The following is a 20,830-nucleotide window of genomic DNA, read 5'->3' as shown; positions in this document are numbered from 1 at the left end:
GCAGACCCACCCATGCCTCTGTGCCATGTGCGGACACGGGTATGATCTGTGATTTGACAGTAGTTTGGAGGGATCCTATGTAAAAATTCCATTAGCTAAAAGTAGAAATTGTAAAGAGATTTTGATATGATTTTTCTGAGCATTTAGGGTCAAGAGAAAGCAATTTAAAACAACTGTCGTGGAGACAGTTCATTCCGAATCTGCTAGACAGAGGATGATGACAGGTGGGTGCCCTGTCCCCACTAACATAAATCCTGGCTACTCCCATGGCATTATCTACTTGAGATTCCAGCATTGCAGGGGTTTTCGACTGGTTTCCCAAACTTCGGTCTCTGGCTTTTGTTGGCACTACATCTCCCATTGTACTTAGCAGGACCAGTGGGATGACGGGAGTTGTAGTCCAAAAAAACACATTTGGGAAACCCTGGACTATATGAGGGTCCTTTCTGACTCTACACGTTCAGGATGCAATCAGGGCTGAATTTAGGTTTAATGGGGCCCTGAAGGCAATGGGGCCCTTTATATGTCCGGCTGTCCTTTGTCAACAACAAATGGTCGCTGTTTTTTGTGTTGAATATATGCTATACAGTGGTACCTCTAGATGCAAACGGGATCCGTTCCGGAGCCCCGTTCACATCTAGAAGCAAACGTAACCAGCGACGGCACGTCTGCGCGCGCGTTGCTTTTCGCCGCTTCTGTGCATGCGCGTTATGTTATTTTGAGCGTCTGCACAAATGGCGAAACCCGGAAGTAACGCGCTCCGTTACTTCTGGGTTGCCGCGGAGCGCAACTCGAACACGCTCGTCCCGAAGTACATTCAACTCAAGGTATGACTGTATGGTAATTTATGGACCTAATAGGTATCTGAAGCCATTTGCACATAGCAAAATATGTATTTTAGCAAAGTAATTGTTGAACTGAAATACAATTCATAAGACGTAGATTAATAGTGAACTACAATTAAGAAGAAGTATATTGATAGTGAAATAATTATTAAGCTCCAACTTAAAATGATTTTTTTATTCATAACAAACACAAAAGTTCCTTTAGAAACACAATTTACAAAGACTCCTAATCTTGTCTCTAGAAACTTGCTATAACCTGAAATTATAATTGTAGGTTTTATTTTATTTGTCAGGGGTTGGACTCGATGGCCCTTGTGGTCTCTTCCAACTCTATGATTCTATGAGTCTATGAGTCTATATTACATTTTGGAAATGTCCATCCAGTTTTTTTCCCTTTAAATTTTTTGGCCCTAAGATATAGCTTGTTTAGCTTCTACGTAAATCCGGCACTGAATGCGATTTGGAAGCAACTTCCGAGGGTTGCGCGCGGGCCGTTTGGGGCGCTCCAACCACGGGGCTTGGAGGAGGAGCGCGGGGAGGAGCGCCACCGCGCGCCCTGGGCGCACGCGCTGCGCGGTGACCAAGATGGTGCCCTGCGCCTCCCCTGCGCTCCTGGTTGCCGCTTCGGCCGCGCGCAGCTTGCGCGCCCCTCTCCGCCCGGGCCCACGGTTCCTGCTGCTTTTCCGCGGCTGCGGCGGCTCCTCGCGCGCCCTCTGCGCGCCCGGAGGTAGCGGCGCCGGCAGCGCCCCCGGAGAGCCCTCCGCGTCCTGGGCCTGGTACGAAGCTTTGTCGACCTCGGCGCCCGTGGCGTGGATGGAGTCGAGCCTGGTGGCGCTGCAGGCCGCGTCCGGGCTGCCCTGGTGGGCCGCCGTGGTCGCCGCCAGCGCCCTCCTGCGCACCGGCGTCACCCTCCCGCTCGCCGCCCTGCAGAGCCGCGTCCTCGCCAAGGTGGGCTCTGCGCAGGGGCGCACGGAGAGGGGGCTTCTGAGCATCTGCAGAGGGCTAGCCAAGCGCGTCCGGAGCAAAGGGGCGCACGGAGAGGGGGGAACGCGTAAACTGGGAGGAGGTGTGGTCCGCGCGAAATTTAAATAAACAGCAGATGACCCAAATCCGGCAAAGTATTTCGAGTCCGGTAAAGCTTTTAAAATGGTTAAGCCTGCCCATATACACATGATACAAGTTATTTTAATACTTATTTGTGTAAGGACCCGATTAATATATATATATTTGTCCAATTTGGAAATGTTAGGTTAGGTTATAATTAGCTTAAAGTTTTTCTTAAAAGCGCATATATAAAAGTTGCCGCCTTGCAAATAAGCTCGTATAATTTAATATGTTTTTGAAGGGGGTTTTATCTAGATGCAGGATGAAGTGTGGGAAAGAGATAGCTTTCTCTGTCAAACGAATCAGTGCTCTTGGCTGCAGAGCTCCTTGCTCAGATTGTCTCATGGCCTGGAATTGGGGTTATTTTTTGGCCACTCCATGTAAAAAATAAAATAAAAAATCCAGTGTACACCTAGGAAAACGTCATATACAGTGGTGCCTCGCAAGACGAAAAGAATCCGTTCTGTGATTCTCTTCGTCCAGCGGTTTTTTTGTCTTGCGAAGCAAGCCCATTGACGGATTAGCGGATTAGCGCTATTAGCACTTCTAACGGCTTATCTGCTGATCGGATCAGCTGATTAGCGGCTTAGAAAAAGGGGGGGAAAGGGGAAAAAGCCCGTAGGAACTCGCAAGACGTTTTCATCTTGCGAAGCAAGCCCATAGGAGATTCGTTTTGCGAAGCACCTCCAAAACGCAAAACTCTTTCGTCTAGCGAGTTTTCCGTCTTGCGAGGCATTTGTCTTGCGGGGCACCACTGTATATCAGTCGGTAGACCATGAGGCTCTTAATCTCAGGGTTGTGAGTCCAAGCCCCACGTTGGGCAAACGATTCCCACATTGCTGGGGGCTGGACTAGATGACCCTCTTGTTCCCTTCCAAGTCTACAATTCTATGATTTTATGTCTCATCATCCAGACCATTTAGCATAGCCCTTCAGCTATTGCTCATCCAAATATTTCACTACCTATATAGTCTTTAAGCACTAATATGGCAACTTTCTAACTTCTACTTTTGCATGAGGATACTACCGTCTCTAGCAAAATACTGAGCTGTACTCAGTGGTAGCGTGCATGATTTATTTTTTTCCATGCACAAGGCCCCAGATTTAATCCCTGGTATGGCTGGGAAAGAGGGACGCGGGCTGCGCTGTGGGTTAAACCACAGAGCCTAAGGCTTGCCGATCAGAAGGTTGGCGGTTCTAATCCCCGCCACGGGGTGAGCTCCCGTTGCTCGGTCCCTGCTCCTGCCAACCTAGTAGTTTGAAAGCACGTCAAAGTGCAAGTAGATAAATAGGTACTGCTCTGGAGGGAAGATAAACTGTTTCCGTGCGCTGCTCTGGTTCGCCAGAAGCGGCTTAGTCATGCTGGTCACATGACCCGGAAGCTGTACACATGACTCCCTCAGCCAGTAAAGTGAGATGAGCGTCGCAACCCCAGAGTCAGCCACGACTGGACCTAATGGTCAGGGGTCCCTTTACCTTTACCTATGGCTGGGAAAGAGCCCCACCTGAAACCACAGAGAGCTCTTGCTGGGCAGCATAGACAATTGTTGTTGTTTAGTCGTTTAGTCGTGTCCGACTCTTCGTGACCCCATGGACCAGAGCACGCCAGGCACTTCTGTCTTCCACTGCCTCCCGCAGTTTGGTCAAACTCATGCTGGTAGCTTGGAGAACACTGTCCAACCACCTTGTCCTCTGTCGCCCCCTTCTCCTTGTGCCCTCCATCTTTCCCAACATCAGGGTCTTTTCCAGAGAGTCTTCTCTTCTCATGAGGTGGCCAAAATATTGGAGCCTCAGCTTCAGGATCTGTCCTCCAGTGAGCACTCAGGGCTGATTTCCTTAAGAATGGAGAGGTTTGCTCTTCTTGCAGTCCATGGGATAGACAATACTCAGATAGACTTGTATTTATATTGCCCATTTACTGCATTTCTATACTGATGCTAGTGTGCCTAGGTCTACATTTTGGCAGGTAAGCAAGAGTAAACCATTAATGCTAAAGGAGAGCTCTTTAAGGGACAGTTCTTGGGGGGGAAAGAAGCACTTAACTGGTTTATAACTAAGTCGTCCGTGTCTTTCCAGCTAGCTGGAAAACCTGAAGCCTGAAATCCACAGCCTAGCCAAGCACCTTCGCTATGAAGTTTCCGTTTGTGCAAAACAACGGAGTTGGTCTGAAAAAGAAGCCAGGTAAGAGCATTTTGAGCAGTATCTCAGCTCATCCAGCTAGAATAATATTCTGTGTATGTATTCTGAATAATACATTTCTCTTGCTCATGGCCACTGCAAGCCACCTAGCAGTATACAGTGTCACGTTGGTTCTCAAACTTAATCCGTTCCGGAAGTCCTTTCCAAAACCAAGTCATGCTTTCCCATAGAAAGTAATGCAAAATGGATTAATCCGTTCCAGACTTAAAAACAACCCCTAAAACAGCAATTCCACATGGACCATTGATCCATAAAATGAAAGCAAAAATCAATGTACTGTACTATAAAATAAATAAGACAGTATTGTAGATAACAACAGGGCAACTGACTTTTGGGTTTGGTGGGTGTGCGTCAGTAAACAAGGGGAATTAAGACTAAGAGAGCTGAGTGGGGGGTGCTTGTGTAACCTCACTGTATACAAGTTGTACAAGTGGCAATAAAGTAAAGGTAAAGGGACCCCTGACCATTAGGTCCAGTCACGGACGACTCTGTGGTTGCGGCGCTCATCTCGCTTTATTGGCTGAGGGAGCCGGCGTACAGCTTCCGGGTCATGTGGCCAGCATGATTAAGCCGCTTCTGGCGAACCAGAGCAGCGCACGGGAACGCCGTTTACTTTCCTGCCAGAGCGGTACCTATTTATCTACTTGTACTTTTATGTGCTTTCGAACTGCTAGGTTGGCAGGAGCAGGGACCAAGCAACGGGAGCTCACCCTGTCGCAGGGATTTGAACCACCGACCTTCTGATCAGCAAGTCCTAGGTTCTGTGGTTTAACCCACAGCACCACCCGCGTCCCCTCCACAATAAAGTATTTCAATTCAATTTCAATTGTTCTGCGATTGACATTTCAGCACTGCCCACAGACCTGTCTATGGGTTCTTCCACTCCTTCTCTGTTCCTTTATATTGCCCACTTACTGCATTTCTATAGCGATGCTAGTAAACCCCTTTATAAAGATCGCTGTAACCTCCTTGTTCTTCCCTCACTTCTGTTTCCCTCTGCCCAAGCAGGTTCCATTTCAAGAAGAATCTGAAAAGGATTGTTTCCGAGTTGTACGTGCGAGACAACTGCCACCCTTTGAAGGCCACCTTGCTCGTATGGATTCAGATTCCAATGTGGGTCTTCGTTTCCATGGCTTTGCGCAACTTTAGCATTGGCAGAGCGGCTGCTGATGGTAAGGCTTTTGAACTGGTGTCGTGAAATGTTAGGAAGTCATTCTTCAAAGAAACGGAAAAAGGAGCTTGTAGGTTTAAAGAAGTTTTCTTTAAAGGTTAGGAGTGACACTCTAGGCTGATTGGTTACAGCTGGGGATGGGGGGAAAAAGGAGGACGTTGCAGGTTGGACTTCCCTGCATGAGGAAACAGTACCCACACGGTGTGAGATAATAATAATAATAATAATAATAATAATAATAATAATAATAATAATAATATTTTATTTATACCCCGCCCTTCCTGGTTTAAAAACCAGGCTCAGGGCAGCTAACAGCAAATATAAAACATTGATTAAAATGTGACTTAAAAACAGCATAGAATGCAACATAAAATGCAGCATCAATATCAATAAAAATCCAGGGGTCATTTTTGTGTGTGTGTGTGTGGGGGGGGAACCAGTCAGTAGACATCAAATGATCACCAGGGCTAACTGGCCTAGTTAGTCCTACCAGGGCCAGCAAGGAGACCAAGGAAGAATTTAAATGTGGGGTCCCAGAAAGGGTTTCTTCATAGAAGAGGAAAGGGAAAAGGGAATAGAGGATCAGGCTAATTCAAATTGAAGGCCAGGCGGAATAGCTCTGTCTTACAGGCCCTGCAGAAGGAGATCAAGTCCTGCATATACCAGGCACAGGCAAACTCCGGCCCTCCAGGTGTTTGGTACCACAATTCCCATCACCCCTGACCACTGGTCCTGTTAGCTAGGGATGATGGGAATTGTAGTCCCAAACATCTGGAAGGCTGGAGTTTGCCTGTGCCTGGTTTATACCATGGTGGAAAGATGTATGTGAATAGTTTTGTATGTATGTAAAGGTAAAGCGGTACCTATTTATCTACTTGCACTTTGACATGCTTTCGAACTGCTAAGTTGGCAGGAGCAGGGACCGAGCAACGGGAGCTCACCCCGTTGCGGGGATTTGAATCGCCGACCATCTGATCGGCAAGTCCTAGGCTCTGTGGTTTAACCCACAACGACACCCGCATCCCTAGTTTTGTATATAGTGGCAACTAAAATGCTTGTGAACCAGCCAAGAAATAAAGTAACTCTTGCCTCTTCCGGAGGCGGCGCGCTCAGCAATGGCGGTCCTCTTCAGTTGCTGAAGAGGGGCTCCGCGGAAAAGGGTCGTGCGCTGCGGCACAGCGACGACCCATTCAGACAAACCACGGGTAGAGTGAGCTCGTGGCCGTGGGGTTCGGCGGGCACCAGAAGCGACCTCGGATACGCAGAAGAGACCCCGTAAGGGGTATCGGAACGTGGAGGGGGTAGCGGTGCTGTGAATCCATCGCTCTTTCCGCGGAAGCGAAGCCGCGCGGCTGCTGCTGATTAGCGCTGACCTTTCTTCCTTCAACAACTGAATTGAAACAACTTACTCGTGAGTAAGAAATCTAAAGTTTTATTTGGAATTAATTCGGCGAAATTTGGCTGAAAGCGGGAGACGCTAAAAAGGAAGTCAGTCTTCCGGCTCTGCTTAAAGTGCCAAGCAAAGACTTCTAAAGCGGAAGCATCGAAAGGAGCTTAAAAGAAGCTGGAATTTACTTCGCAAACTCGATCTAGACTGTTTAAATCTTAAAAAAAGTTATAACAGCTTTGTAAGTGGATTAAAACGGTGGTCTCTCTTCTTCCCCACTTGTGGATTACAAAGTTTCGAAACCCGGCTCCCGATCTGCCTGGATATAAGTTGTATCGGACTGCGGTAACTGTATATAAAACACAAAATTAGATCGGGCTACTTTGTATTTGGAAAAAAAGAAGGAACTGTTGCATGCACCTTTGTTAAGAACTATGATTCTCTGCAGTTAAAATTGAATGGAAGATCCCCCTGTTTTGGATGTTATTTAATTCTCTTTTTTTTTTTCTCTTTCTTTGTGGGAACTTAATGGTGGAAACTCTTTATCCTTCTCTCCCAAATTTGTTTTTGGGAGCTCCCCCTACTGGATTATAGAATTATTAGCCTCTGAGAACTGCCGGTTTTTTTTTCTGGATGTTTACTCTCTCTGGATTGTTTCCCATGGGATTTACAATTTGACCTTGATCCTGGGACAGCTGTGGAATGAGTGGCGCACCAAAAACAAGGGCTGGAAAGAAAGCAAAACAATCTGAACTTGTGCAAACAACTTTGCCTGGACAGTTACGCAGATCGTCTGTTCCAATTGTGACAGGTCTGCAAGAAGGACAAATTATACAACCACCCTTAGGGGAGATGGCTGCTGGAGGGATAGATCCTGTTTCTAAAGAAATATTGGACCAACTGGCAGCATTGAATAAGAAAGCTGACGAACAGGCAGCTAGATTTGATGAACAATCTGCTAAATTTGACCAGGTGACAGCTTCTATTAATAAATTGACAGACCAGGTCACTAAAAATACACAGGCAATAAGCAATATTGAAAAGGCTACAACAGAAAACCGAAAATTAGTTGAAGAAGTAAATACAAAAACAGACGAAAACAAAAAGAGGATAGAGGAATTAAGAGGGGAGGTGAGGCCACTGAGTAGACAGGTAACTGAACAGCAAGCGTACCTGTCCCTGGCAGAATTGAAAAACAGGGAAAATAATCTCAGATTGAGAAATATTCCAGAATCAGGAAAAGAGGACTTGATTGGCTTTTTGACAACAGAAATCTCCAAATTTTGGGGATTGACAGAAGAGAAGGACTTTAAAATAGTCACCGCTTTTAGACTAGGAAGAGTGATCAAGAAGGATAAACCAAGAGATTGCTTGATCATTTTGAGATCAAAGCAAGAAAAAGACAACATACTCGGCCTACATTTTAAAAATTCTTTGGTGATTCAGGGAAAGACGGCAGAAATCTTCAGAGATATACCAAAACAGCTTTTGGATTTAAGAACCACGTATAAAGACCTAGCAAGCCTATTGAGAAACAATAAAATCCCTTATAGGTGGGAATTCCCTCAAGGACTATCTTTTACCTTGAAAGAGAGGAAGGTAAGAATTAGAACAGCGGAGGAGCAAGAAAAGTTCCTAAACGATCACGGGGAGGACCTTCGGAAAGGAGTAGCAGGAGCCTGGCCACTTCCTCCGTTTGGTTCTAACCCGGTTCCACCTCCAGGTGAAGAAGACAAAGGAGACACCCCCACTGACAAATAAATTGATCCAGGATGTCTCTGCAGTTACTCAGTTGGAATATAAATGGCGCAAATTCTCCCGAAAAAAGGAAGAAGATTTTTCATATTTTAAGAAAAGAGCAATTGGACGTCATCTGTCTTCAAGAAACGCATGTGACCAGGCTCCACAGGAGAGTGTTAATTAACAAGAAACTAGGCCAAGAGTTTATTTCATCAGACAAGGTAAAAAAAAGAGGAGTAGTGATTTATGCAAAGGAGAACCTGGCACCAAAATTGGTATTTAAAGATGAACAAGGAAGAATTTTGGCGATTGAAATACAATCACAAGGAGAAAAATTTTTGATAGTTGGAATATATGCACCAAATGATGGGAAATCGGAATTTTATAAGAGACTGCATGAGACAATGCTGGATCATATTGACTATACCAACATCATTTTGATGGGAGATATGAATGGGGTAGTCTATACCTACATGGATAAGTCACAAAACCAAAACCTGAACAAGGATGGCAGACTTCCAAAGACCTTCTTTGAACTTACAGACAATATGGATCTGATTGACATTTGGAGGACAAAGAACCCTCTAGGCATGGAGGGAACTTTCTTCTCTGAGGCCCATCTATCATGGACAAGAATCGACCAAATCTGGATATCAAGAGGACTGGCACCTAAGACAAAAAAAATAGAGACCTGTCCTAAAACTTGCTCCGACCATAATGCTTTGAAAATGGACTTGAGACTTACACCAGCGGGATCCTTCAGATGGAGAATGAATGACTACTTGTTTAGAGACCAGGAGATTGTGAAGAAGGCCCAAAAAACGCTGAAAGACTATTTTGAAATAAACTTGAATACTTCGGTGGAAAAGAAGACAATCTGGGATGCGAGTAAAGCCGTTATGAGAGGGTTCCTGATACAACAGAACACTATCAAAAAGAAGCTCTGGAATGGTAAAAAGGATAAGATTCTGGAAAGAATAAGAGAGGGAGAAAGAAAACTGAGATTAAATCCAAAATCAAAAGAGGTCTTAAGAGAAATAAAATTTTACCAAGCACAATATACAAAATTGATAAACCAAGAAATCGAATGGAAAATTAAACAGATGAAACAAAGATCATTTGAATCGGCGAATAAATGTGGGAAGCTGCTGGCGTGGCAGCTGAAGAAGAGACAAAAATTGAACTTTGTCACCAATCTGGAGGTTGAAGGAGAATGTATTCAGAAACCAGAAGAAATTAGAAAGTGTTTCCAGAGATACTTTAAAAAGTTGTACACCCAAGGACCACAAGCAGAGATTGAAATAAATAATTTTTTAAAAAGTCATGGCCTTCAAAAGCTAACACAAGACAAACAAACAACCCTGAACTGTAGAATAACACAACAGGAAATTGAAAGAGCCATTCAGAATTTGCAAATAGGCAAATCCCCGGGCCCAGATGGGCTTACCTCCAAATATTATAAGACTCTGATGGAATATTTGATACAGCCTTTAATGGAGGTATGCAACCAGATCATGGAAGGGAAGGGGGCACCAGAATCGTGGAAAGAAGCATTCATCACTCTGATACCAAAATTGGAATCTGAAAAGACTCAACTCAGAAATTATCGTCCCATCTCACTCCTAAACGTGGATTACAAAATCTTTGCTGATATTTAAGCAAACAGACTGAAAAAAGTTTTGAATGAAGTAATTCATAAGGACCAAGCAGGCTTTCTCCCTGGTAGGCATTTGTCTGATAATACCAGGAATATTATTGATGTTTTGGAGTTACTTCAGACAAATATGAATACAAAAGCAGTCTTGATTTTTATAGATGCGGAGAAGGCCTTCGACAATATATCCTGGAAATTTATGAAGAAAAACTTGGAAGGGATGGGAGTGGGAAGGGCGTTTCAAAATAGTATTGAAGCAATCTATTCAGAACAAAAGGCTAAACTGATAGTAAACAGTGTGGTGACGGAGGAGTTTAAAATTGAAAAAGGGACACGACAGGGGTGCCCCCTATCACCCTTGTTATTTATTTCTGTCCTGGAGGTTTTACTGAACTTGATTAGGAGGGATCAGCTGGTGGAGGGAATACAGGTCGGAGAAAAGCAATACAAACTTAAGGCCTTTGCAGACGATTTGGTTTTGACACTACAGGAGCCAGAAACCAGTACAAAAAGAGCCCTTGAACTAATTTCTGAGTTTGGCCGGGTGGCGGGATTCAAGTTGAACAAACAAAAAACTAAGGTTCTGGCAAAAAACTTGACATCCGCAGAAATAGATGGGTTTCAGAAGGAAACAGAATTAAATGTGGTTACAAAAGTGAAATACCTGGGGGTTAACTTGACTGGGAGAAATTTGAATTTATTTAAGGATAACTATGAAAAATGCTGGTCAGAAATTAAAAAGGACTTGGAAAATTGGTCAAGATTGAAACTTACCTTGTTGGGAAGAATTGCTGCAGTAAAAATGAATGTATTGCCAAGAATGTTGTTCTTGTTTCAAACCCTTCAGATCGTGGACAGAGTGGAATGTTTTGGAAAGTGGCAGAGAGATATTGCGAAATTTGTCTGGCAGGGCAAAAAGCCCCGAATAAAATTTAAGATATTAACAGACGCAAAGGAAAGAGGGGGGTTTGCCCTGCCGGACTTAAGATTGTATTATGAAGCTGCATCTCTCTGCTGGATGAAAGACTGGTTTCTGTTGGAAAACACTGATGTCCTAGACCTAGAAGGGCACAGTAATGTGTATGGGTGGCATGCATATCTGTGGTACGACAAGGCAAAGTCTCATAAATTGTTTAAAAACCATATTGTCAGGAAAGCCTTACTTATTGTCTGGACTAAATACAAGGACTTACTTGAAAGCAAGACCCCGAGGTGGTTATCACCGACGGAGGCCAAGGCCATAAAACTACGTAATATGGGGAGTGGCTGGTTGAGATATTGTGATATAATTGAGAGAGATGGTGATACTTGGAGGTTGCAGAGTTTTGAAAAATTGAAAGGAAAGGTGCGAGACTGGTTTCATTATGCCCAAATTTTAGAGATTTTTAAAAAGGACAAAAAAATTGGTTTCCAGGTGGAGAAATCAAAATTAGAGACAGAACTACTTGAACCTAAGACGAAAGTGCTTTCAAGAATGTATAACTTGTTGCTTAAATGGAATACCCAAGACGAGATAGTTAAATCAGCAATGATAAAATGGGCACAAGACATTGGGTACAACATTATGTCTGAAGACTGGGAAAGGTTGTGGGCCACCGGTATGAAATTTACGGCATGTAGTGCCTTAAAGGAAAACATTATGAAAATGGTATACAGGTGGTACATGACCCCAGTCAAACTTGCAAAGATATATCATTTGTCTGATAATAAATGTTGGAAATGCAAGGAGGCTGAAGGAACTTTTTTTCACCTCTGGTGGACATGTCCGAGGGTGAAGGCTTTTTGGGAAATGATTTATAATGAGTTGAAAAAGGTGTTTAAATACACCTTTCACAAGAAACCAGAGGCCTTCCTCCTGGGCATTGTGGGCCAGAGAGTGTTAAAAAAAGATAGAACTTTCTTCTTATATGCAACCACAGCAGCAAGGATTCTTATAGCTAAATACTGGAAGGCACAGGAACTACCTACGCTGGAAGAATGGCATTCGCAGCTGATTGACTATATGGAATTAGCCGAAATGACAGGCAGAATCCGAGATCTGGGAGAAGATGCAGTGGAAGAGGACTGGAAAAAATTTAAGGACTATTTACAAAAACATTATAAGTTATATGAATGTTGAGAGTTTGCTAAGTGCTTTGGAAAAACACGCCTCAGTATTGAAATTGGTAAATGATAGAAACTAAGTTTGAAGATTTTGAAACGTATAAATTATGGATTATATAACTAAATGAAAACACAAAAACAACTGAAATAAGGTATTAATTTGCTGTTTATTTTTTATTGTAAAGAAAGCAGGGGATGGAGGACGTGGGGAAGTCTGGTTGATTATGAAAATTGATCTGAAAAAGTGAATTTCTTTTTTCTCTTTATAACTTCTTTTCTTTTCTGTAAAACCGATTTTGTTGTGTTACTGATGTTGTATTTTTACCCTGGAAAAAAGCAAATAAAAAAACTATTATAAAAGAAATAAAGTAACTCTTGCCTGAGTATTTTGTACAAGTCTCGTAGTCTCTTGTCATCTGCCGCAAGGAAGGAACTCTGCTATGGGCTGTTCAAAGTGGTTTTACAGAGGAGCCACCACACCAGCAACAAGCGTAGTAGAAGTGTGTGGGCAGCAACCTCCAATATAAAATGTACAGTAGAATCTCTACTTACGTCCCTCTCTACTTAGGCCCATTCCAAGTCGCGACCGAAGCAAACCCAGAAGTAAACACCGGGTTTGCCGCAATTTACGCATGTGCAGAAGTGGCTGCCGCCCTCTGCAGATGCACAGAAGCAGGCTTCCACCAAATGTGCCTGCGCACAACGGCGCTTCTACCAGCGACCCATTTTGCCATAAAGACAGGCCTCTGGAACGGATTGTGGTCGTGAGTAGAGGTTCCACTGTCCGCTGTTTCCCCAAACCCTATTTCTCATCCCTTGGCTTAACTGAATGAATCTCCTTTTCCGTACTATGGTACCTCGGCTTACATACGCTTCAGGATAAATACGCTTCAGGTTACAGACTCTGCTAACCCAGAAATAGTACCTCGGGTTAAGAACTTTGCTTCAGGATGAGAACAGAAATCGTGCTCCGGCGGCGCGACAGCAGCAGGAGGCCCCATTAGCTAAAGTGGTGCTTCAGGTTAAGAACGGACCTCCGGAATGAATTAAGTACTTAACCCAAGGTACCACTGTACTTGGTTAGCTGTTCAACAGCATGAACTGTTGAAAGGACTCCTTAGCTACGGCTGCCAGCTTCACTTTCCAGCTGCAGGGATGGATCTAGCGATTGCTAATCTGAATCATGGAGAAGGAAAAAGGTTACGTTCCAGAAGTTGTAGGTCGTTTATCCAAGATCTGCTAACAATGTTTTCTTGTCTGGATTCAGCCTTGTCTGTCCTCAACCTAATCCACTAAAGTGATGGATGTTTAAGGTAACTAAATGCGCCAACCGTGTGTGTGGTTTTTCAACAGGGTTCTTAATTCAGGAGCAGCTTTCCACAGGAGGTGTCCTCTGGTTTCCGGACCTCACTGTACCTGACTCAACTTGGATTCTGCCAATCACTCTTGGACTCCTCAATCTGCTGATAGTGGAGGTATGGAAGGCTGACTCTGGGACCACCACCAAATCACATCTACAGCTATTTGGCCAACTTGCAATTTACTATGCAGTGGTACCTTGGTTCTCAAACTTAATCCGTTCCAGAAGTCCGTTCCAAAACCAATGTGTTCCAAAACCAAGGCATGCTATCCCAAAGAAAGTAATGCAAAACGGATTAATCCGTTCCAACTTTTAAAAACAATGCCTAAAGCAGAAATTTAACATGAATTTTACTATCTAATGAGACCATTGATCCATAAAATGAAAGCAATAAACAATGTACTTTAGTCACAAAATCAATAAATCAATCAATAGCTGAATTGGGTTCCACACAGTCACAGAAACAAAATATAAAAGCCGCGAAAACAAAAACACAAAATAAATAGCAAAAACAGATAGGCCTCAGTGTAACACTCAAAACGGAAGCATGGCACTCAAAACGGAGCATGTTTGGCTTCTGAAAAAAGTTCACAAACTGGAACACTTACTTCCGGGTTTGAGGTGTTTGGGTTCCAAGTTGTTTGATTACCAAGGCGTTTGAGAACAAAGGGACCACTGTATTGTAAATAAAATAGCACAGCAGTTTGTCAGCAGAGACAGATAAGCAAACGCTGTAATGGCATTTAATTTCTGCTTCGGAATAGCAGGACTATACTTCTTAAAAACAACCGTTTCAGTTAACATTGTCTTTTGACCGTTAGATACAGTTTTTAAAGGAGGTGGGAAGCTTGATATATAAAGCAGACTGCTGGCCACATTGGGAGTTCTCATGCTTTAAACCTGGGAAGGACTTTAAAGCGTAGATAATAACTTACGTTGACCTGTACGCACCAGTTCCTGAGTTGCATATTTGCCTCCTCAGTGCTCCGGCTGACATTTTGTTCCCCAAATTTCTTACAAGTGAAATTTGTCTCTCCAGATTTTTGCTTTGAAAAAAACTGAACTGTCTCGGCTCCAGAGGTATGGCACTAACTTCTTCCGAGGTGTCTCGGTGCTTATGATTCCAATCGCTGCAACTGTACCATCAGTAAGTAACCTAGAACAACATTGTGTATGCCATCAAATGCCAACATTGCCCTTCAGCTCTCTGTATTGGACAAACAGGATAAATCCTACGCCAAAGGATAAATGGACATAAATCTGATATCAGGAATCAGAAGACAGAGAAACCAGTAGGAGAACACTTCAGTCTCCCAGGACATTCTATACAAGATCTCAAAGTAACTGTCTTATTGCAAAAGAATTTCATAGACTGGAAAGAGAAGTTGCTGAATTGCAACTTATTAACAAACTTAAAATCATGGAGAGACCTGGTCTGAATAGAGACATTGGATTCTTATCTCGTTATACACGATAAAGCTATTTTGAGCCATCTCACCCCTTGCTTTTTCCTGTAAGACCAATTGCAGTCGTTGTAGTTGTTGTTTAGTCGTTTAGTCATGTCCGACTCTTCGTGACCCCCTGGACCAGAGCACGCCAGGCACTCCTGTCTTCCACTGCCTCCCACAGTTTGGTCAAACTCATGCTGGTAGCTTCGAGAACACTATCCAACCATCTCGTCCTCTGTCGCCCCCTTCTCCTTGTGTCCTCCATCTTTCCCAACATCAGGGTCTTTTCCAGGGAGTCTTCTCTTCTCATGAGGTGGCCAAAGTATTGGAGCCTCAGCTTCAGGATCTGTCCTTCCAGTGAGCGCTCAGGGCTGATTTCCTTCAGAATGGAGAGGTTTGATCTTCTTACAGTCCATGGGACTCTCAAGAGTCTCCTCCAGCACCATAATTCAAAAGCATCAATTCTTCAGTGATCAGTCCTTAACAGTCATCAACAGGTTTACCACACCTATCAGCCAATCACCCATTTCCCACCACCCTTCTGAGTAATATCCCACCCCACCCTCTCACTGTATAGAAGGGTCTGGTGACTTCTGTTTCAGTGTATCTGAAGAAGTGTGCATGCACACAAGAGCTCACACCAATAACTAACTTAGTTGGTCTCTAGGGTTCTACTGGAAGGAATTTTTAAATTTTGTTTTGACTAGAACAACAGCACTGAGTTGGGCCAATGCTTCTTCCAGGCTCTGAGGTGGTTTGGGAAACCCATTGCAAGTGAACCCCTAATTCTCCAGTTTGGAGCCTGGAAATGGTTTTTGTGCCGTGGCCTCATTTCAAGAAGTAATAATATGCTCCAGCAGTGTGTACTGGGTTTTTTGTGGGGCCTGCCTGGTGTTTTTACATGAGTGGAATATGTGCTTTTATTTAAAATGCATCTCTGGGTTATTTGTGGGGCATAGGAATTCATTCATTTCCCCCCGAAAATATAGTTCGGCCCCCCCGAAAGTCTGAGGGACAGTGGACCGGCCCCCTGCTGAAAACGTTTGCTGACCCCTGCTATGTTAATCCCTGCTGAAGCGGGGTAGAATATTGCTTCTAAGATGCTCCAGTTTTTAAGACGGCTTCATAAATTTGGAAGAGCCAAATTTTGTGGCTGGAGTGAGGCCTGGGTTCAAATTCCCCTCAGCCTTGGTGATTGGACCATCTTTCACCCTAATGTACCTCAGGGGGTTGTTAGGAGGAGGATAAAATAGGGGACTGAGCGCTTTGTCACCCTGAGCTTTTTGGATGAAGGTGGGCTGAAATGTATCCCATCAAGTTTTCCACATATAGCGGTACCTTGGTTCTCAAACTTAACCCATTCCAGAAGTCCGTTCCAAAACCAAAGCGTTCCAAAACCAAGGCACGCTTCCCCATAGAAAGTAATGCAAAACGGATTAATCCATTCCAGACTTTTAAAAACAACCCCTAAAACAGCAATTTAACATGGATTTTACTATGTAATGAGACCATTGATCCATAAAATGAAAGCAATAATCAATGTACTGTACTATAAAATAAATAAGACCGTATTGTAGATGATAAAAATTAAAATTCTTTTGTCCCCTTAGCTGTACTGATGACAGTCATTATTTGGATGGGGGGCTTTTACCCATTTCCGCAGTCACACAATCAATCAATCAATCAATCAATCAGTAGCTGAACTGGGTTCCACACAGTCACAAAAACAAATTAACCAAAAAGCCTCAAAAACAAAAACGCAAAATAAATAGCAAAAGCAAAAGTGCCAAACATAATCCGTTCCAGAAGTTTGTTTGACTTCCGAAATGTTCGAAAACCAAGGCGCAGCTTCTGATTGGTGCAGGTGCCCTGGAAACAATAGTCGACAGACGCATCGGACGTTCGGCTTATGAAAAACGTTCGAAAACCGGAACACACAAACACTTTTCCGCGTTTGGGAACCAAGGTACCACTGTATTTTATATTCCTAAAAGATAGCGTACGTCCTCTTGGGTGGTTGTGGTACTTTTTCAGCATCCTGGCTTTGTTGAAAGTCATGCTTCTTTCCTCTCTGGTTTCAGGCAATGGCTTTGTACTGGGTCTCCTCGAGTTTCATGGGCCTTTCGCACAACCTCCTGCTTCGTTCTCCTGCTTTCCGTAGACTCTGCCACATACCCCGGACCAAGTCTGATTCAGACACTCCTTACAGAGATATCGCTGCTGGAATCTATGCAAAGTATTTCCCAAAGTGAAACACTCTTTCAGAAGACCTGTGCTATGTTTAGATTTGGAATTGAGCTGTGCTCTGCTATAAAAGACTTATTTAATGTGGCTCCATTGGACTGATGAGAATTGTGACACTGTATTTATTTTCCTAATAAAAGAGTACATGTTGGGAGGCCTGGTGGCTAATATGTTGGCAGAGTGTGGAAATGTGTCGATCCTTCACCACTACCAGTAATAATTTCATCTGTACATTTTGTTCAGCTTCTAAAACTACAAAACCCATCACCCCTGGGCCTTTCCAGCTTGGGCTGATGGGAATTGTAGTCCTAAACATCTGGAGGGCACCAAATTGGTGAGGAAGGTTGTCGTGGACTGAGGAGCTCCGAGTTCAAAAGGCTCTGTATTGCTGCCCCTGAGGAAGACTGACTACCTCACAAGAAACCTGCACATGCACAGACACTACTAAATGCTGCCTAAACTTAACATTGTGAGGTAACAATTAGAAGCGCTGAAAGCTAGCAAAATTGAAATATATCTGCTTGGTCCAAGGGAGTCTAACTAGCCTACAGTAGAAAGCTTCCTCTAAACTGCTAGGCCTACACATTACGGTAGGCAATACTGCCACTGCGTGTCCACAACTAGAAATGCATGGGGAATTTCAAGCAATTCAAAACAAAAATTTATGGAAAAGTGGGATAGATATAAAACATATGCTCAAAAATACAGTGAAGGTTCACTATCTATGCTAGCATTTGATTGACGTTGGAGTGAGACTGAGTTGAGAAATAAGACTAAGAGCACATAGTGATATAGGAATGTATTAGATAATATGTAAAGATATATACAATAATAAGAGTACATTCATTTGTAAAAAAAGGAACATACAACGGGAAGGACAGGAAGTCTAGTGTGTTGGTAAGTATATGAATTTGGGGGAAAATTGTTATTGTTTCTTCTCTTTGTTCTTTCTTTTGTTTTATTTTCTTTCTAGGTATATAAAATTTGTATATAATTTTTGTATACATGTTGGAAATTATAGTAAGTCCTGTAATGTAATATGACAGCGTTTACCCATGTAATATAAGAATGTTAACAAATGAATAAAATGCAAATTCAAAAAAGAAAGAAAGAAATGGGGAATTTCAGCTTTGCATCTTGATACGGAAGGGGGGGGGCATGTCTTCTTCACTTCCTTCTTCCCTACAATATATCCATTTATTTCCAATTGTCAATGTCAAAAGGGACTAAAATCTATAAAATTAATAGAAAATCAACATGCCAATTTGCTCAATTTCTCTAGGACTCTGTGACACCTCCCCTGTCCTCCATAATCCCTCAAGCAAGGTGTCAAGACCCTAATCCTGTCAAATCACTCTGCCAAGCCTTTCCTCTGGGCAATGCCAGGTGGCAGACCACGCATACATGGACCATTGACCAGTGTGGTGTAGTGGTTAAGAGCGGTAGTCACGTAATCTGGGAAACCGGGTTCGTGTCTCCGCTCCTCCACATGCAGCTGCTGGGTGACCTTGGGCCAGTCACACTTCTGAAGTCTCTCAGCCCCACTCACCTCACAGAGTGTTTGTTGTGGGGGAGGAAGGGAAAGGAGAATGTTAGCCGCTTTGAGACTCCTTAAAGGGAGTGAAAGGCGGGATATCAAATCCAAACTCTTTTTCTTCTTCTCATCACCGGTACTCAGGATGTGTTTATCTGCGCATATCTCCAGCTCTGCCATATTCCCCCCTCCCTCCTCCATATGTTAATCCTGTGTGACCCAACCTCTTCTTAATGTATTCATGATGTAACTGGGATGTATTTTGCACTGTATTCTGGGACATGGAGGGAAGTTTCAAAAGTTCATGTCACCCCTTTCTCGCTGTTCAATCTCGCCTTGAACCTGTTGCGCAATAAACTTGGATCTTCTGCAGTTTGCTCCTGTCTCCGGCTGAGCTCATTTTCCTCCGCAGGAACCCGCGGACTTAGTCCGACGAGCTGGGTGGCAGAGCAGCCTTGCACCCAGATTTTACCGTAACAATCTAAAGGTCTTAGCAGAATTTTATGGCAATGTATAGGAGGGGTAGTACCTCTCGAGAGGGAAACAGTGTGTGCCTTCCGGGGTAGTTTTCAGCAAATCCAAGTAAACTTGCTTTAGTTCAGATATTTTTAAAAAACAATAAGACCCCAAACAAGATGTGCTCTTTGTCATTTTGCAAACTATACTTGTTAATGGCATGAAAGGTACAGTCGAACCTCGGATGCCGAATGGAATCCGTTCTGGGAGTCCGTTCGACTTCCAAAATATTCGGGAACCAAGGCGCTGCTTCTGATTGGCTGCAGGAAGCCCCTACAGCCAACCGGAAGCCGCGGAAGCTGCAGCGGAATGTTCGGGTTCCAAAGAACGTTAGCAAACCGAAACACTCCCGGGTTTGTGGCGCTCGGGAGCCAAAACGTTTGACTCGCAAGGGATTCGACTTCCGAGGTACGACTGTACTTGATTTTGTATTTCACTTCCTAGTTTTCAAGTGACTGAAGATTTTGCAGAATGCTTGGGGTCCATAGGAAGTAAAGCAACTATTGCTGAGACCAGGGCTGGATTTAGGTTTGATGAGGCCCTAAGCTCCTGAAGGTAATGGGGCCCTTAATATGTCCAGCTGCCCTTTGTCAACAACAAATTGTTGCTGTTTTTTGTGCTGAATATATGCTATATGAATTGATGCTTTTGAATTATGGTGCTGGAGGAGACTCTTGAGAGTCCCATGGACTGCATGAAGATCAAACCTCTCCATTCTGAAGGAAATCAGTCCTGAGTGCTCACGGGAAGGACAGATCCTGAAGCTGAGGCTCCAATACTTTGGCCACCTCATGAGAAGAGAAGACTCCCTGGAAAAGACCCTGATGTTGGGAAAGATGGAGGGCACAAGGAGAAGGGGATGACAGAGGACGAGATGGTTGGACAGTGTTCTTGAAGCTACCAGCATGAGTTTGACCAAACTGTGGGAGGCAGTGGAAGACAGGAGGGCCTTCCTACTTGGAGTAACAGGTTTGGAATTGCCCAAGAAAGATGTTAGATTGTTTTTGTATGCCACAACTGCAGCTAGAATTTTGTTGGCCAAAAATTGGAAATTACAAGAAGTACCAACAGTGGAGGAATGGCAGATGAAGATGGTGGACTTTTGGGAGCTAGCCGACCTGACTGGAAGAGTCCCGACCAGAAGGAGGAGGGGTACCAAGAAGAATGGAAGAAATTTAAAGACTATTTAGCTAACTATGTTAAGATAACTTAAATAGAATTACTTGTGAGTATCAGATTGGCCTAGGATTTAAATAAGTGATGTTGTAGAATATTATGGTTAAAAAAAAATGGAAAGAAAATGTTAATTGATCAAGTAAATTTTATGTGAAAATAGTTTTGGAAAACTGCTACAATGATTTACCATATTTTTCGCTCTATAACACGCACCAGACCATAACACGCATGTAGTTTTTAGAGGAGGAAAACAAGAAAAAAAATATTCTAAATGAAACAGTGGATGTATGATTTTTGTGGTTCATGCTGTGGCCACAGACATGTGATCTGACAGTGAGTTTGGGGTAGC

General features: G+C 43.5%; 1 protein-coding gene across 1 annotated transcript; it reads left to right on the top strand.

Annotated features, from left to right (window-relative positions):
• Nucleotides 1–1,425: 1,425 nt before the first annotated feature.
• Nucleotides 1,426–18,664, top strand: COX18 (cytochrome c oxidase assembly factor COX18). Its single transcript, XM_081166764.1, has 6 exons — nucleotides 1,426–1,793; nucleotides 4,030–4,130; nucleotides 5,157–5,320; nucleotides 13,557–13,678; nucleotides 14,603–14,710; nucleotides 17,093–18,664. The coding sequence occupies exons 1-6, from the start codon at nucleotides 1,431–1,433 to the stop codon at nucleotides 17,261–17,263; spliced, it is 1,029 nt and encodes a 342-aa protein (XP_081022890.1). The 5' UTR covers nucleotides 1,426–1,430; the 3' UTR covers nucleotides 17,264–18,664.
• The last annotated feature ends 2,166 nt before the right edge of the window (nucleotides 18,665–20,830 follow it).

Source organism: Podarcis bocagei, assembly GCF_964188305.1.
Source record: "Podarcis bocagei genome assembly, chromosome: 13".
NCBI classification, from domain to species: domain Eukaryota; kingdom Metazoa; phylum Chordata; class Lepidosauria; order Squamata; family Lacertidae; genus Podarcis; species Podarcis bocagei.
This window is presented reverse-complemented; position numbering and strand designations above follow the sequence as displayed.